An 11,438-nucleotide genomic window follows, 5' to 3' on the forward strand; every position below is an offset into this window, starting at 1 on the left:
CTTAAGTGGCAAAACCGTGCCTATCTATATTTTATTCACTTATGTTTGTGATAGGGAAGGTAAACTCACTTGTAAAAATATTAGGGGGTAGGGTAAAGTTTACGTCTACCAGTGTTTTTACTGTTTAATTACAGTAACTCTCTGATTGTCAGAAAATTTATATATGTCAAAAAATGACAGAAATAAGAAATTCATTGAAAAGGAATAAAGAGCAAACTTATGTAAAAATCACAAAAATTAAAATATTTAAAATTTATTTTTTATTCCTAAGACATAGTTTGTTATCATAAGTCACTCAGCTGAACTATTTCATGTGTATATATCAGTCAAATTCAGAAATACAAATCTTATTGCAAAATGTCAAGGTCAACCGTGATAATTGAAGGTAAAATTTCATTTTCATGTAAAAATATAAAAAATGTTACCGTTACTTTTCCTAATCGGTTTAATATGTTTTCACATTATTAATCGTCAATTCGCTTTAATATTTGTACATTGTATGTCAGGCAAATTTGTTTGAAAAAAAGCATGAAACATAACAGATATTTTGTATGATTATTAGTAATCGATCGGGATTTATTTTAACGTATTTATGTCCCACAATGTCAGCAACAAAAATATAGTTTGAAATAAATCCAGTTCAAATGTGATATTAGGGTCAAAGTTCATTTTCAAATAAAAGAATTAAAAATAGCTCTTAAACTTTTCTCTTTGTTAATAATATCTTGTCGATATTAGTCAACGATATCAGTTCATTTTAATGTATAAATGTTAAGCGATGTCTGGTATGTACATATAATTTCAAAACATTCAAGGTCAACCATAATATCAAAGGTCAAAGGTCAAAAAAGTGAGTAAAATGTTGCAATAATATCACTTATTTGTAATATTTTTTATTGTTTAAAAGTATTTGTTATGTCATTTTAGTAACTGGTCGTGGTTCATTTTACTGTATATATGTCAGACGATGTCAGGGAAAAGAAAATAAGTCAAGGTCAAACAAAGTATTGAAGGTCCCGGGTCAATTTTATATAAAAAAATACAAAATGTTGCATACTTACTCATTTCTTTGTTCAAAAATAGCATGTTGTAACAATTAACTGTTAGCAAATGAATTTAATGTATACATGTCAAGCAAGATCAGCAATGCAGGTCTTATCCCAAAGGCAAACCTATTATCAAAGGTCAAGGGTCAAATGTGTGTGAAAATTCGCAAAAACAGCAGTTTTGCAATGACTTTTCTTTATTGTTTTAGGGTATTTTTGTCAACTAGTAACTGATCATTATCCATTCTAAAGTACATGTAACAGATGATATCATTCTTGAAATAATAATGAAAAATTAGTCAAGGTCAAACCTGACATTAAAGGTCAAAAGAGAGGGCATTCAAGAACCTCGCTATTATGAAAAAATTGGGTGGAACAAGTTGGCGAGCAAATGCAAAGATCCTACGTCAAGTCTACACCCGCACTGTACGGCCCATAGCAGAGGACGCATTCACCTTATGGGTAACTGCTTCCAAATCCTGTAAAGATAAACTGGACCAGGTTCAAAATTCAGGCCTGAGGATAATTCAGCAATGAAAACAGTTCCAATAAAAGAAATGGAAAAGACAGCCGACCTTGAGCCATTAGAGTCAAGACGAGAGTACACAGCCCTTGTGCAGGCAGAGAAGGCAAAGAGACTACCATACCATTCAAAACTCGAGAGCAGAACCAAAAAGAGACTGAAACGACAGAGTCACAACCACATCGTCAAAGAACTGCAAAAAGGGAAAGCAGCAGCACTGGACACAGATGCAGAGCCGCTTGTTGCCGATGAATGGGTTCATAGACCATGTGCTCCCAAGATCTGATGTGAGGTGCCAGCAGTAGAAGAAAAGGGAAAACAACATCAGGCTCACCAACTATCTCTTACGCTAGAAATGATCAGTGAACGCTATCAAGCACACTCTTGGATCCAAGCAGTTCAGAATGCTAGGAGTGGTGCCTACATTAAATTTCAATGCACCTACACTCTCACACTTCCTCATCCAGCCGGCAAGAGATGCTCCAACTACAGAGCAGAGATGCAAGCCCTCACATCGGCCACACTCAAACTGTGTGAGCGAGTAGAAAAAAAAAACAAATATTGTTTTCGTAACAGACTCCAAGTCAGCTCTTCAGGTTCTCTCAGCAGGTCCATCAGACAACTTAACCAGACAGCTACTTGAAAACATCAATCTCCTGCCTGAGAACAACAATGTAGCATGGATTCCCGCACAGGTGGGCATAGCTGGAAATGAAGTTGCGGACAAACTCGCAAAGGAAGCAACCAAGCAAATACAGCCTCAACCTTCAACTTCATAAAGAGAAGCTCAGACTCTGCTGAAGAACAGCTTTGCGTCAGACTGGAAGAACATAAATGGAGGATGCCTGCTCAATCATGACTGTCTGCACATGCTAAACAGATACAGCCAAACAACTATCTTCCGTCTGCACACTGGACACTGTTGCCTGAGAAAACATACGAAAAAGCCGGGTGTTGCAGAGACAGCAAAATGTCAGTGCGGATCAGAGTAACAAACACCATTCCACATCCTGCAGAGCTGTTCCTATCTGGAAGAAGCACGCCAGAAAGTTTGGGCCACCGAGATCCCATTTGAGACCAAGCTGTGGGGAGATGCCAGCGACCTGTAGAATACGGTGCAGTTCATTGCCGCATCTAATCTTAAAATATAAAACGGTCACAAGAAGATGGAACGCAGTATGTAAGTAAGAAAACGTTAACATTAAAATGAATTAACATCAAGTTATAACGATAAGATATTTTTGAACAGTGCAATCTTTTGAATTTTTGCCAGAAAATGAATTTTAACCTTTAACATCAGGGTTGATCTAGACTCATGTCTGATGATATCTTCATTGTTTACATTGACCCATATATATATAAAACTTCAAGGAATAACTATAAGATACTAATAATGATAAAATACCTTTAAACAATTAAATGTATTGCTTTTTTGCGATCTTTCACACAAATATGATCTTTTACCTTTGAACTAACTTTACCAATCACTGTTTTTGAAATTAGATCTGCATTGCTGACATTGCCTTACAAATATGTATAAGAAAGAGTCATGTGCAATGAAAAAGAAATGACAAGATAATTTGTAACTAAGAAAAAGATTAAATATGCTGTATAATGAATGTTTACATGAAAATGACCTTTGACCTTTAATGTCAGGTTTGCACTTGACTAATTTTTCATTATTATTTTAACAGTGATATTGTCCCCTGTTATATATACTTTGAAATGAATAATGATCATTTTTATTAGTAATGACAGAAATATCTTAAAACAATAAAGAACAATAATTGCAAAAATGCGTTTTTTGCGAATTTTTGCAAATTTGACATTTAACCTTTAATAAAAGGTTTGCCTTTGACTTATTGGGATAAGACCTACATTGCTGACATTGCTTGACGTGTATACAATAAAGTAATTTGCTAACAGTGAATTATAAAAACATGCTATTTTTGAACAAAGTAATTAGTAAGTATGCTACAGTTTGTAATTTTTTTTATATTAAATTGACCCCTGACCTTCAATACCTGGTTTGACCTTGACTTATTTTATGATACGATTACTTATGATAACAAACTTCTTTTGAAGAATAAAAATAAATTTCAAATATGCCAATTTCTGTGATTTTTACATAAATTTGAACTTTGACCTTGAATATCAAGTTTCCCCTTCATTCCTTTTTGAGTAATTTCTTATTGCTGTCATTTATGACATATATACATGTGACAATCAGATAGTTACTGTAATTAAACAGTGAATACACTGGTAGACGTAAACTTTACCCTACCCCTATTATTTTTTATCACAAACGTAAGTGAACAAAATGTATATAGGCACGGCTTTGACACTTGAAATGTCTTGAAATGGGTTTACATGGAGGATATGAAGTATTGTTTCCAAAAAAATTATAAACTTCTTTTGGCCTCAATTGTTGCAATAAAAGTCCATGAGCTCTCGGACCAAAACTAATAAATGCAATAATTGTGATTTGTACTCGACGAAATGAAACCCACTATACTGAAGCAGCTGATGCATTCCATACTTATCAGCGAGTACAAGCGCCCTAGATGTAATAATGAAACTTTAAATCACGCTTGGCTGTTGTGCTTAATATGTGCTTACATGCGGCAGTCTGCTTTTCTCATATCCGTTCTGCTTGCACAGTTACAAGATGGAACATAGAATATTATCGTATGGGGAGTAGACAAGGCATGACAAATCAAGAACCAAAGGATGACCAAGAACACTAAGACATCATTATGTTCTATGGTCAAAATTATGTTTCAGGTAGATTATTTCTATGTAGTGAATCAGTGATAAATAAGCACTTTATTGGATGCAAGGCAACATTGCTTTGCATGAAGAAAGAGAAAGTATAATCGTCATTGTAATTAAAATCTGGAAGCTTTAAAAACGTCACGAAGGATAATATAATTTAGGCAGCGATTGTCCTCTGTAGTATGATCAAATATATTATTAAATATAATGTATCAAATATCGTATATCTGTTTTACTGAATATGTTACTTTTTTAGGAGTGTAATACGACCAAACTATCCAGTAGTTTTCAACAGTTTACGTGGAATTTATAAAAGATGATAAAATATTAATTTTGTAGGTTTATATTTACTTATAATATGCATAGAACAGTTGGCGGATTTGGATCTTTCTCATTTTAAACGCTTGTTATTAGAGAAACACGTAGCCTTTTTGTTCAAAAGTCGCCTGAACTAAAAAATATTACTTGCACTAAATATTTACGGCATATGTAGAAGTGTTTCAAAGAACAGACGCAACTTTAAAAAATATTTCAATGAAATATCTATAAAATTAATAGCTCTAGCAAACCACATTCTGGTAAACACCTTAGGCTTGCAATAATTATATAAGTCCATAAATAATATGAGTTAAAACGTCCTTTTTGTAAAAATGAATTGAAGTAAATGTAGATTACTATAAAGCTCAAGGTATTCATGCAAATAAAGAACTCGATGATAAGTCTTTGTAATGTTGATCAAAACATGTATTTCTTTCTTAATTTGCACTGGCTCTGAACAGAAGCAATTAAGATTGACGTTTAAGGAAGTACGACAGGTTTTGATCTAGATCTAGAAGGAAGCTCTGTCTGCTGACTCACCAATATGCGCAACACTTCAACAATCGAACAAAACGTGGTGTGACACAATGGGCACGTGGTTTAAGACAACCAATGTAAATGACTTTACAGACTGCTTTGCCGCCTATAAATGTGAGAACAAGGCTCTTCCCACGGCAATTGACTGCTTGATTCTTTCACAGATTGTTCTCGGCGTATTCATACTTACCAGAGAAACAACAGAGTATAGGCATGGTAAGTGGAACATTTAATAGTTATTCATATTAAACCTTAAAAACTCATAGAATTAATCTCCAGTACGCTTGCGTAGATGAACCAGTAATTATGAGACGGCATAGCTATGACAGAAGCAGGATCGAATTCTGCAACAATTGTTTTTAGTCAGCGTTTGGTATTAAATACATATTTTATTGGTTATGTTCATTTATGGAGTTTATATCGGACAGCCAGAGTTTAGTACCTTACTTTATTGGTTATATCCATATGATTGAATTTATATCGAACAGCCAAGGTTTAGTACCTTATTTCATTGGTTAAGTCCATATGAATGAGTTTGTATCGAACAGCTAGGGTTTAGTACCTTACTTTATTGGTTAAGACCATATGAATGAGATTATATTGAACAACCACAATTTACTCTACCTCCGGACTTGCTGTCAAGATCGTTTTCTTCATTATTTTAAAATAATGTTTAATAAAATGTTTTTCAATAGATGTGGACCATTTTAGAAAATCAAATGCAATGTTGTGACTGATTTGGTTTTCTTCTTTGCCGTTTCAATGTCGCAACATTTTAATTAAATTTATTTAACAGTCATTATCTTATTGAAATCTGGATGAGCGGTACGATCTCAATATTGTTCGTGCTCATGAAAATAATAACCACATAAAGATCCTTCAAAGAGATTTAGAAATACGATGATTTTTCGTATCAAAGGAAAACCGTGAGTAAAGCCCATTGCTTGAAAACATTATCCGCACAGTAGCGTTACGATTGACTTTCAGTTCTTTAAGTCCTTTGATGACGATATAAAAAGCTGACAAAAAATTTAGATTTAAAGTTTTAGCTCGATTTTTAGTGCACAGTGCAAATGATGTGCTAAAAGTTTCCATTTAAACGTTATTATTAACTTACAGACATTTGATCATTCACATATCTGTATAAATGTAGTCACGTTGTTGTTATTGCTGTGTGGTAAGTTTTACGACGTAATTTATTTTATACCTGGCCTGCTATATTTAAACAGGAAATTAATAAGCATATACATGTACAATGTATCGTAGATATTTATAGCAGTCTAGTACAGTTACTTGTCAATGACCAGTTGGTTACAATTAAAGCATGTTTAAGCTTGTTTAAATGATTTAAAAATTGGAAATACAACTTATTATTTCAGGAGGATTTCAAGAAAGTTGTCGCAGTTGTTCTCGTTGTCTTCTCAGTAGCAACAGCTGTTCCCGAGGTAAGAATCATAATCTACCTTCAGCAATTAAACCTCACAAGTCTTCTAACGCAACTTATTATTTCTCAATATCTTAAAAGTTAAAAGGACATATTGGCATACGTTTAGACAATTATCTTATGGATGTAACAAAGACATTTGAATAAAAAAGTAATCAATCTGATATTTGAATTGCGCATAGATAAATGAATAAATAAATAAATAAATAAATAAATAAATAAGATATTAGTTAATTTAAATTAGCTACAATTGGGAACATTTATTTTACAATTCAAACGTGAATCAAAATTGTTTCTTCCAGATTTCTCTTTTGATTTCAGTAAATGTTTAATGTAAAGGTGCCTTTTTTACATAACCAATCTGGTTAAGAAATAAAGCTGATCCAGTTAACTTAAATTGTACACATATATTACAAAACGTGTAACTCTATGTTATGGAGTCTCTGTGGCCGAGTGGGTAAGGTCGGTGACTTCAAATCACTTGCCCCTCAACAGGTTTGGTTCACGCATCTTTCGGGGCGTTGAATTCTCCATGTGAGCAAACATCCAGCTGGCTTACGGAAGGTCATTGGTTCTACCAAGGTGCCCGCCCGTGATGAAATAATGTCCTGAGGGGCACAGGAAGTCTTCCTCTACCACCAAAGTATGAAAGACGCCATGAGACCAGTATATATAATTGTGTCGGTGTAACGTTAATCCAACAAAACAAATCAAATCTGGAATAATGTTTTATGAAAAATACGTAATACAAGTATAATTGGAATAAAGTTCTATTAAAAAAAAAAAAAATTAAAAAATTTAAAAAAAAAAAGTTCATGTATATTTTTCTATAGTTTCACAGATTTGAAACTCATTATGGAGAAAACGCCATTGCAGTTGAGGAAGTTAAAGTTGACAGGGAAGAACAGTATGCAATTGTCACTGTGACAGCACTTTCAGGAACAATCACTCCTACAGTCAATTTCCACGACTTTGCCGTGGTATGTAATGTTAAATGAATATAAAGGTTCCTTGTACTGTCTTACGGATTTAGTTTATGAAATTATAATGAAAAAAATCATTCTCATCAATTACGTTCAGCATGAAAGTTATTTATGTAGGACAACTTGTATACTTGTATTTTATTTTACGTTTTGTATCATAATAATGGTGTCCAATATTGTAATAGTGTGATTATTTTGTAGCGCTACACTGCGATTAAAGACGACGAGCATGAGAGATGTTACGTACTTAGGACGGCTCATACATTAGAAGAAATGATGAACAACTTTAAGGAAGCAGTAGAGGTAACACGTTAGTAAACTATGTCCAAAGACATGTTTTTGTCAAGAAAAGAAATTTTGTACTTCGTACGTCTTGCTACTACCAGCAATAAAGCATGTTGAATTATTAATAAAAATTTTCGACCAGCAATCTGTTTAGCGCAAACACATTACATATGGTCTTTGTTGGTTTGCAACAGTGCATATTGACATAACAGCGAGCTTAGATAGTTCTGTGGTATACATGGTTCAGTAACTATCGAAATTTATAAGTAAAATACATTATTGCAGAAAGACGGATACTTTCAAATTAAACAAGAGTTCACGTGCAAATCCAAACAAATCATCCCAAATGAAGAACTATCGGATCACTTCGGAGATAGAATTGCCGATTTTTGTGAAAATCACGAAGTAGTTTACAGCACACAGAAATACCAGAAGAAAGCCAAAAGATCAGTAAAGGTGTTATCAGGTGGTGCCAGTGAGTATAATTAAAATATAAATGAGATAAAACCTTGACATAGATTATATGCAATAGAATGTTAATCAAGGCCAAAATACACCCTTTGTTGTTACGTTAAAATCAGGTAAACGCATTATTTCTTGCTTATTTTTTATGGGTTTTAAGTAACACCGACACAGTTCAGGTCATCTGGATACACAGTTAAGGACATCTAGCAACCTTCTTAAAGTCTGTATGATGGCATTCTTGCATGCCGACCGGATCTCCTACATCATGGACAAATAGCAAAAGGAAAAAATGATGTTCTCGGACCTATACACCTTACTTGACTATATAATACTTAATATTTAAGTTTACTACTGTGAGATGTTTTGATAAAATCTGCATTGTTTTACATATTCTATGTCATCAAAATTGTAATTTTCTCATAGACTTCCATTAAAAAGACTTGCTTGAGGTCCATTTTGTGTCCAGTCGGTCCAGCAAAATTCAAGCAAATCATCCTTTATTTCCTTCTTTCCCGAATTTTCGTAGTATGTCATTAAGTTTTTAAAAATGAGGTTTAAAAATAATCTTCATTGTAGCAAACCAATGTTAGCCTTTAACTAGAAATGTCGAATATTCTTTCCCTTGGTTTTCGATTGTATTGAAGCAATTCCCTCTGATTGGGGTGCCTTCCTTACATTAGCCAAAGCAGTATGATTTATCGCCAAAATCTATAGATGTTGCATTCAATCGGATCTTGGTGTTGCTGGAAAAGCAAAAGAAATTTCAATGTTTTATTTTCTTGAAAATATTGTCTTCTCGCCATTTTAGTTATAGATTATGTTGCTTTATACATTTGTATAGGACTATCTCTGTAAAAACAAAACATTTAAAAGACAACATAAAAAAAAACAGAATGAAAAACGAACAAAAAAGAAAACATCAAAACAAACAAACAGAAAAAACAGTATGTTAGCCAATTCGTGTTCTCATGTAACAGAAAATGAAAACATATACTTATGATAAAATGAATTAATAAACTAACAAATACGGTACCTGGCTTGGGTATTTGAAATACCAACTCTGAGCAATTTATTAAAACACGCTCGATTTTTAAAGAGAAATTGAATACTTTTCAGTGATATGTGGCATTTGCATCAGCTGGGATTGTGGCTAACAGAATTCGAAAGAAGCTTTTACGCAAAACAGGCGGCTAATTAAATCAAAAGTGTTTTTTCAACCAGATGATGATTCCAGATTACATGTATTTACAATAGAACTATTTGAAAGGACATGTAAAACATAACATTTAATATCAACGAAAAGAGCTACAGAAACATTTATATAATTTTTTTTATAACTTGTGTGAAATTATTCAAATAAATGTTTTTGACCGTCAATGTGTTTGATATTGTCCTTCATTTCATTGCAAAATATTGTCGCAAAACGTGACCTTACGTTTCTTTTGATTTTTATTTGATTCTGACAGTGTATTGAAATTGTGTGTACTTCAGTCCTTTGAATTATGTTAATTCTATATATTATAAAAAAGACCAGCGTTTACGCCTGCGTTTGCATAGACATCCGTTTACGTGAGGCTATGCCAAACAAAAATAATTTTATTGTAGGTTTATCCGATCGTTGTTTAAAGATATCCAATGGCCATCTTTCACTATAGTATTTTATGTTTAGATATTTACTTCAAATTAGAAAATTCTTATAATCTTATAAGCTACTTTTATAATTAAAAGTCATGCAATTATAGTTGAGTGTTAAAAACAGCCAGAAGAAGTAGAAGATGGCACTCTAGATCACTTTTTCCCTTCTTTATCTATATAAAGCCGCCATCTTGGATAGGGAGGAGTCAATTTTCGGGATGGGACTTATTTGAACGAAATCTTAGTGTTTATTTTAGACCATATATAGCTACAAAATCTTACTTTTGTAAGCACGTTGTTTAAACTTTATATAACCGCGCCGCCAACCGCCACCCGCCACATATCTTACCCGTATGGATATTGAGTATATATATTGTATGTAATTTTACAAAAAAAATGAAAGATGAACAGAGCGGTATCGTTTCTTATCTTTTCATTATTTCCAATATCTTAAATGGAGGTCAATCATATTAACGTGACGTCACATTGTTCAAATGAGTCCCATCCCGAAAACTGACTCCTCCCAATCCAAGATAGCGGTTCTATATAGACAAAGAAGGGGAAAAGTGATCTAGAGTGCCATCCTCTACCAGACCTCAATTTCACGAAAAGTTATTACTTAGTTGTCCGTTATTTTAAAATCGTGCTTTCGCTTAAGTTATTATTATTTAATGTTGATTTTTTTTCTATAACAATGTATTTATAGCTAAATTATACTATGGTTAGAAGTATTTATCTGCAGTACATATTTCAGTAACGCAAATCTGATATTTCTATTTAAGCACGATATAACGAACTTGAGTATTTGCTGAAGTATATTTCTTATTTTTATACTTCGTTTTCTGTAACATTTAGAACATTTGTATTTTGGTCTATGAAATACTCATAAAAGGTTCTGATATAGATGTAAAAGCCAACATTGAAGACGCATAAAGGACAAAAACAAGCCTTGAAATAACAGACTCAGTTAAAGCAATTACTTAAGTTTTTTCTTGAAATTAGGACAGTTTAGTGGCAGTACACTTTTATACTGTGTTTATTTATAATAAACATATACAGTATGTATTATTTTAAACCTGGTTCATAGTGCTATTAATGCACATAAACTTGTTATTTGTTTGTTATTTATATCAGTAACTATATCAAGTTACAAGTAGTTGCCTGACATTTGGATCTAATATACCTTTTAAACAATTCATCTTCAAACACACTTACCCCGTAAATTTAACGGCATTCATAGACAAAATGCCCACTGACGCCAACGTTTCTAAAATGACAACAAGGTAAGCTTTTAGTGAAAGCTAGGAAGTGCTACTGTTCGGGTATTCCGTAACTTCAACGACATTTTAGAAGTCGAAACACATGGTATAGTAATTAAACCGCTGCATATCTCGGTAGTACATAATCAAAATTTAGAAATTTTCTTT

At 33.0% G+C, this 11,438-nt stretch overlaps 1 protein-coding gene across 1 annotated transcript; it reads left to right on the forward strand.

The window, feature by feature from the left end:
* The first annotated feature begins 5,324 nt into the window (after positions 1–5,324).
* On the forward strand, positions 5,325–8,825 carry LOC128546869 (uncharacterized). Its single transcript, XM_053518267.1, has 5 exons — positions 5,325–5,415; positions 6,579–6,644; positions 7,477–7,623; positions 7,828–7,929; positions 8,197–8,825. The coding sequence occupies exons 1-5, from the start codon at positions 5,413–5,415 to the stop codon at positions 8,398–8,400; spliced, it is 522 nt and encodes a 173-aa protein (XP_053374242.1). The 5' UTR covers positions 5,325–5,412; the 3' UTR covers positions 8,401–8,825.
* The last annotated feature ends 2,613 nt before the right edge of the window (positions 8,826–11,438 follow it).

The sequence above is a fragment of the Mercenaria mercenaria genome, chromosome 11 (assembly GCF_021730395.1).
Source record: "Mercenaria mercenaria strain notata chromosome 11, MADL_Memer_1, whole genome shotgun sequence".
Lineage (NCBI taxonomy): Eukaryota > Metazoa > Mollusca > Bivalvia > Venerida > Veneridae > Mercenaria > Mercenaria mercenaria.

Excerpts from the sequence above, each read along its gene's own strand:
- LOC128546869 (XM_053518267.1), top strand. Across the intron at positions 7,624-7,827 it reads ATTTCCACGACTTTGCCGTG|CGCTACACTGCGATTAAAGA; the intron begins GTATGTAATGTT and ends ATTATTTTGTAG. Across the intron at positions 7,930-8,196 it reads ACTTTAAGGAAGCAGTAGAG|AAAGACGGATACTTTCAAAT; the intron begins GTAACACGTTAG and ends ACATTATTGCAG.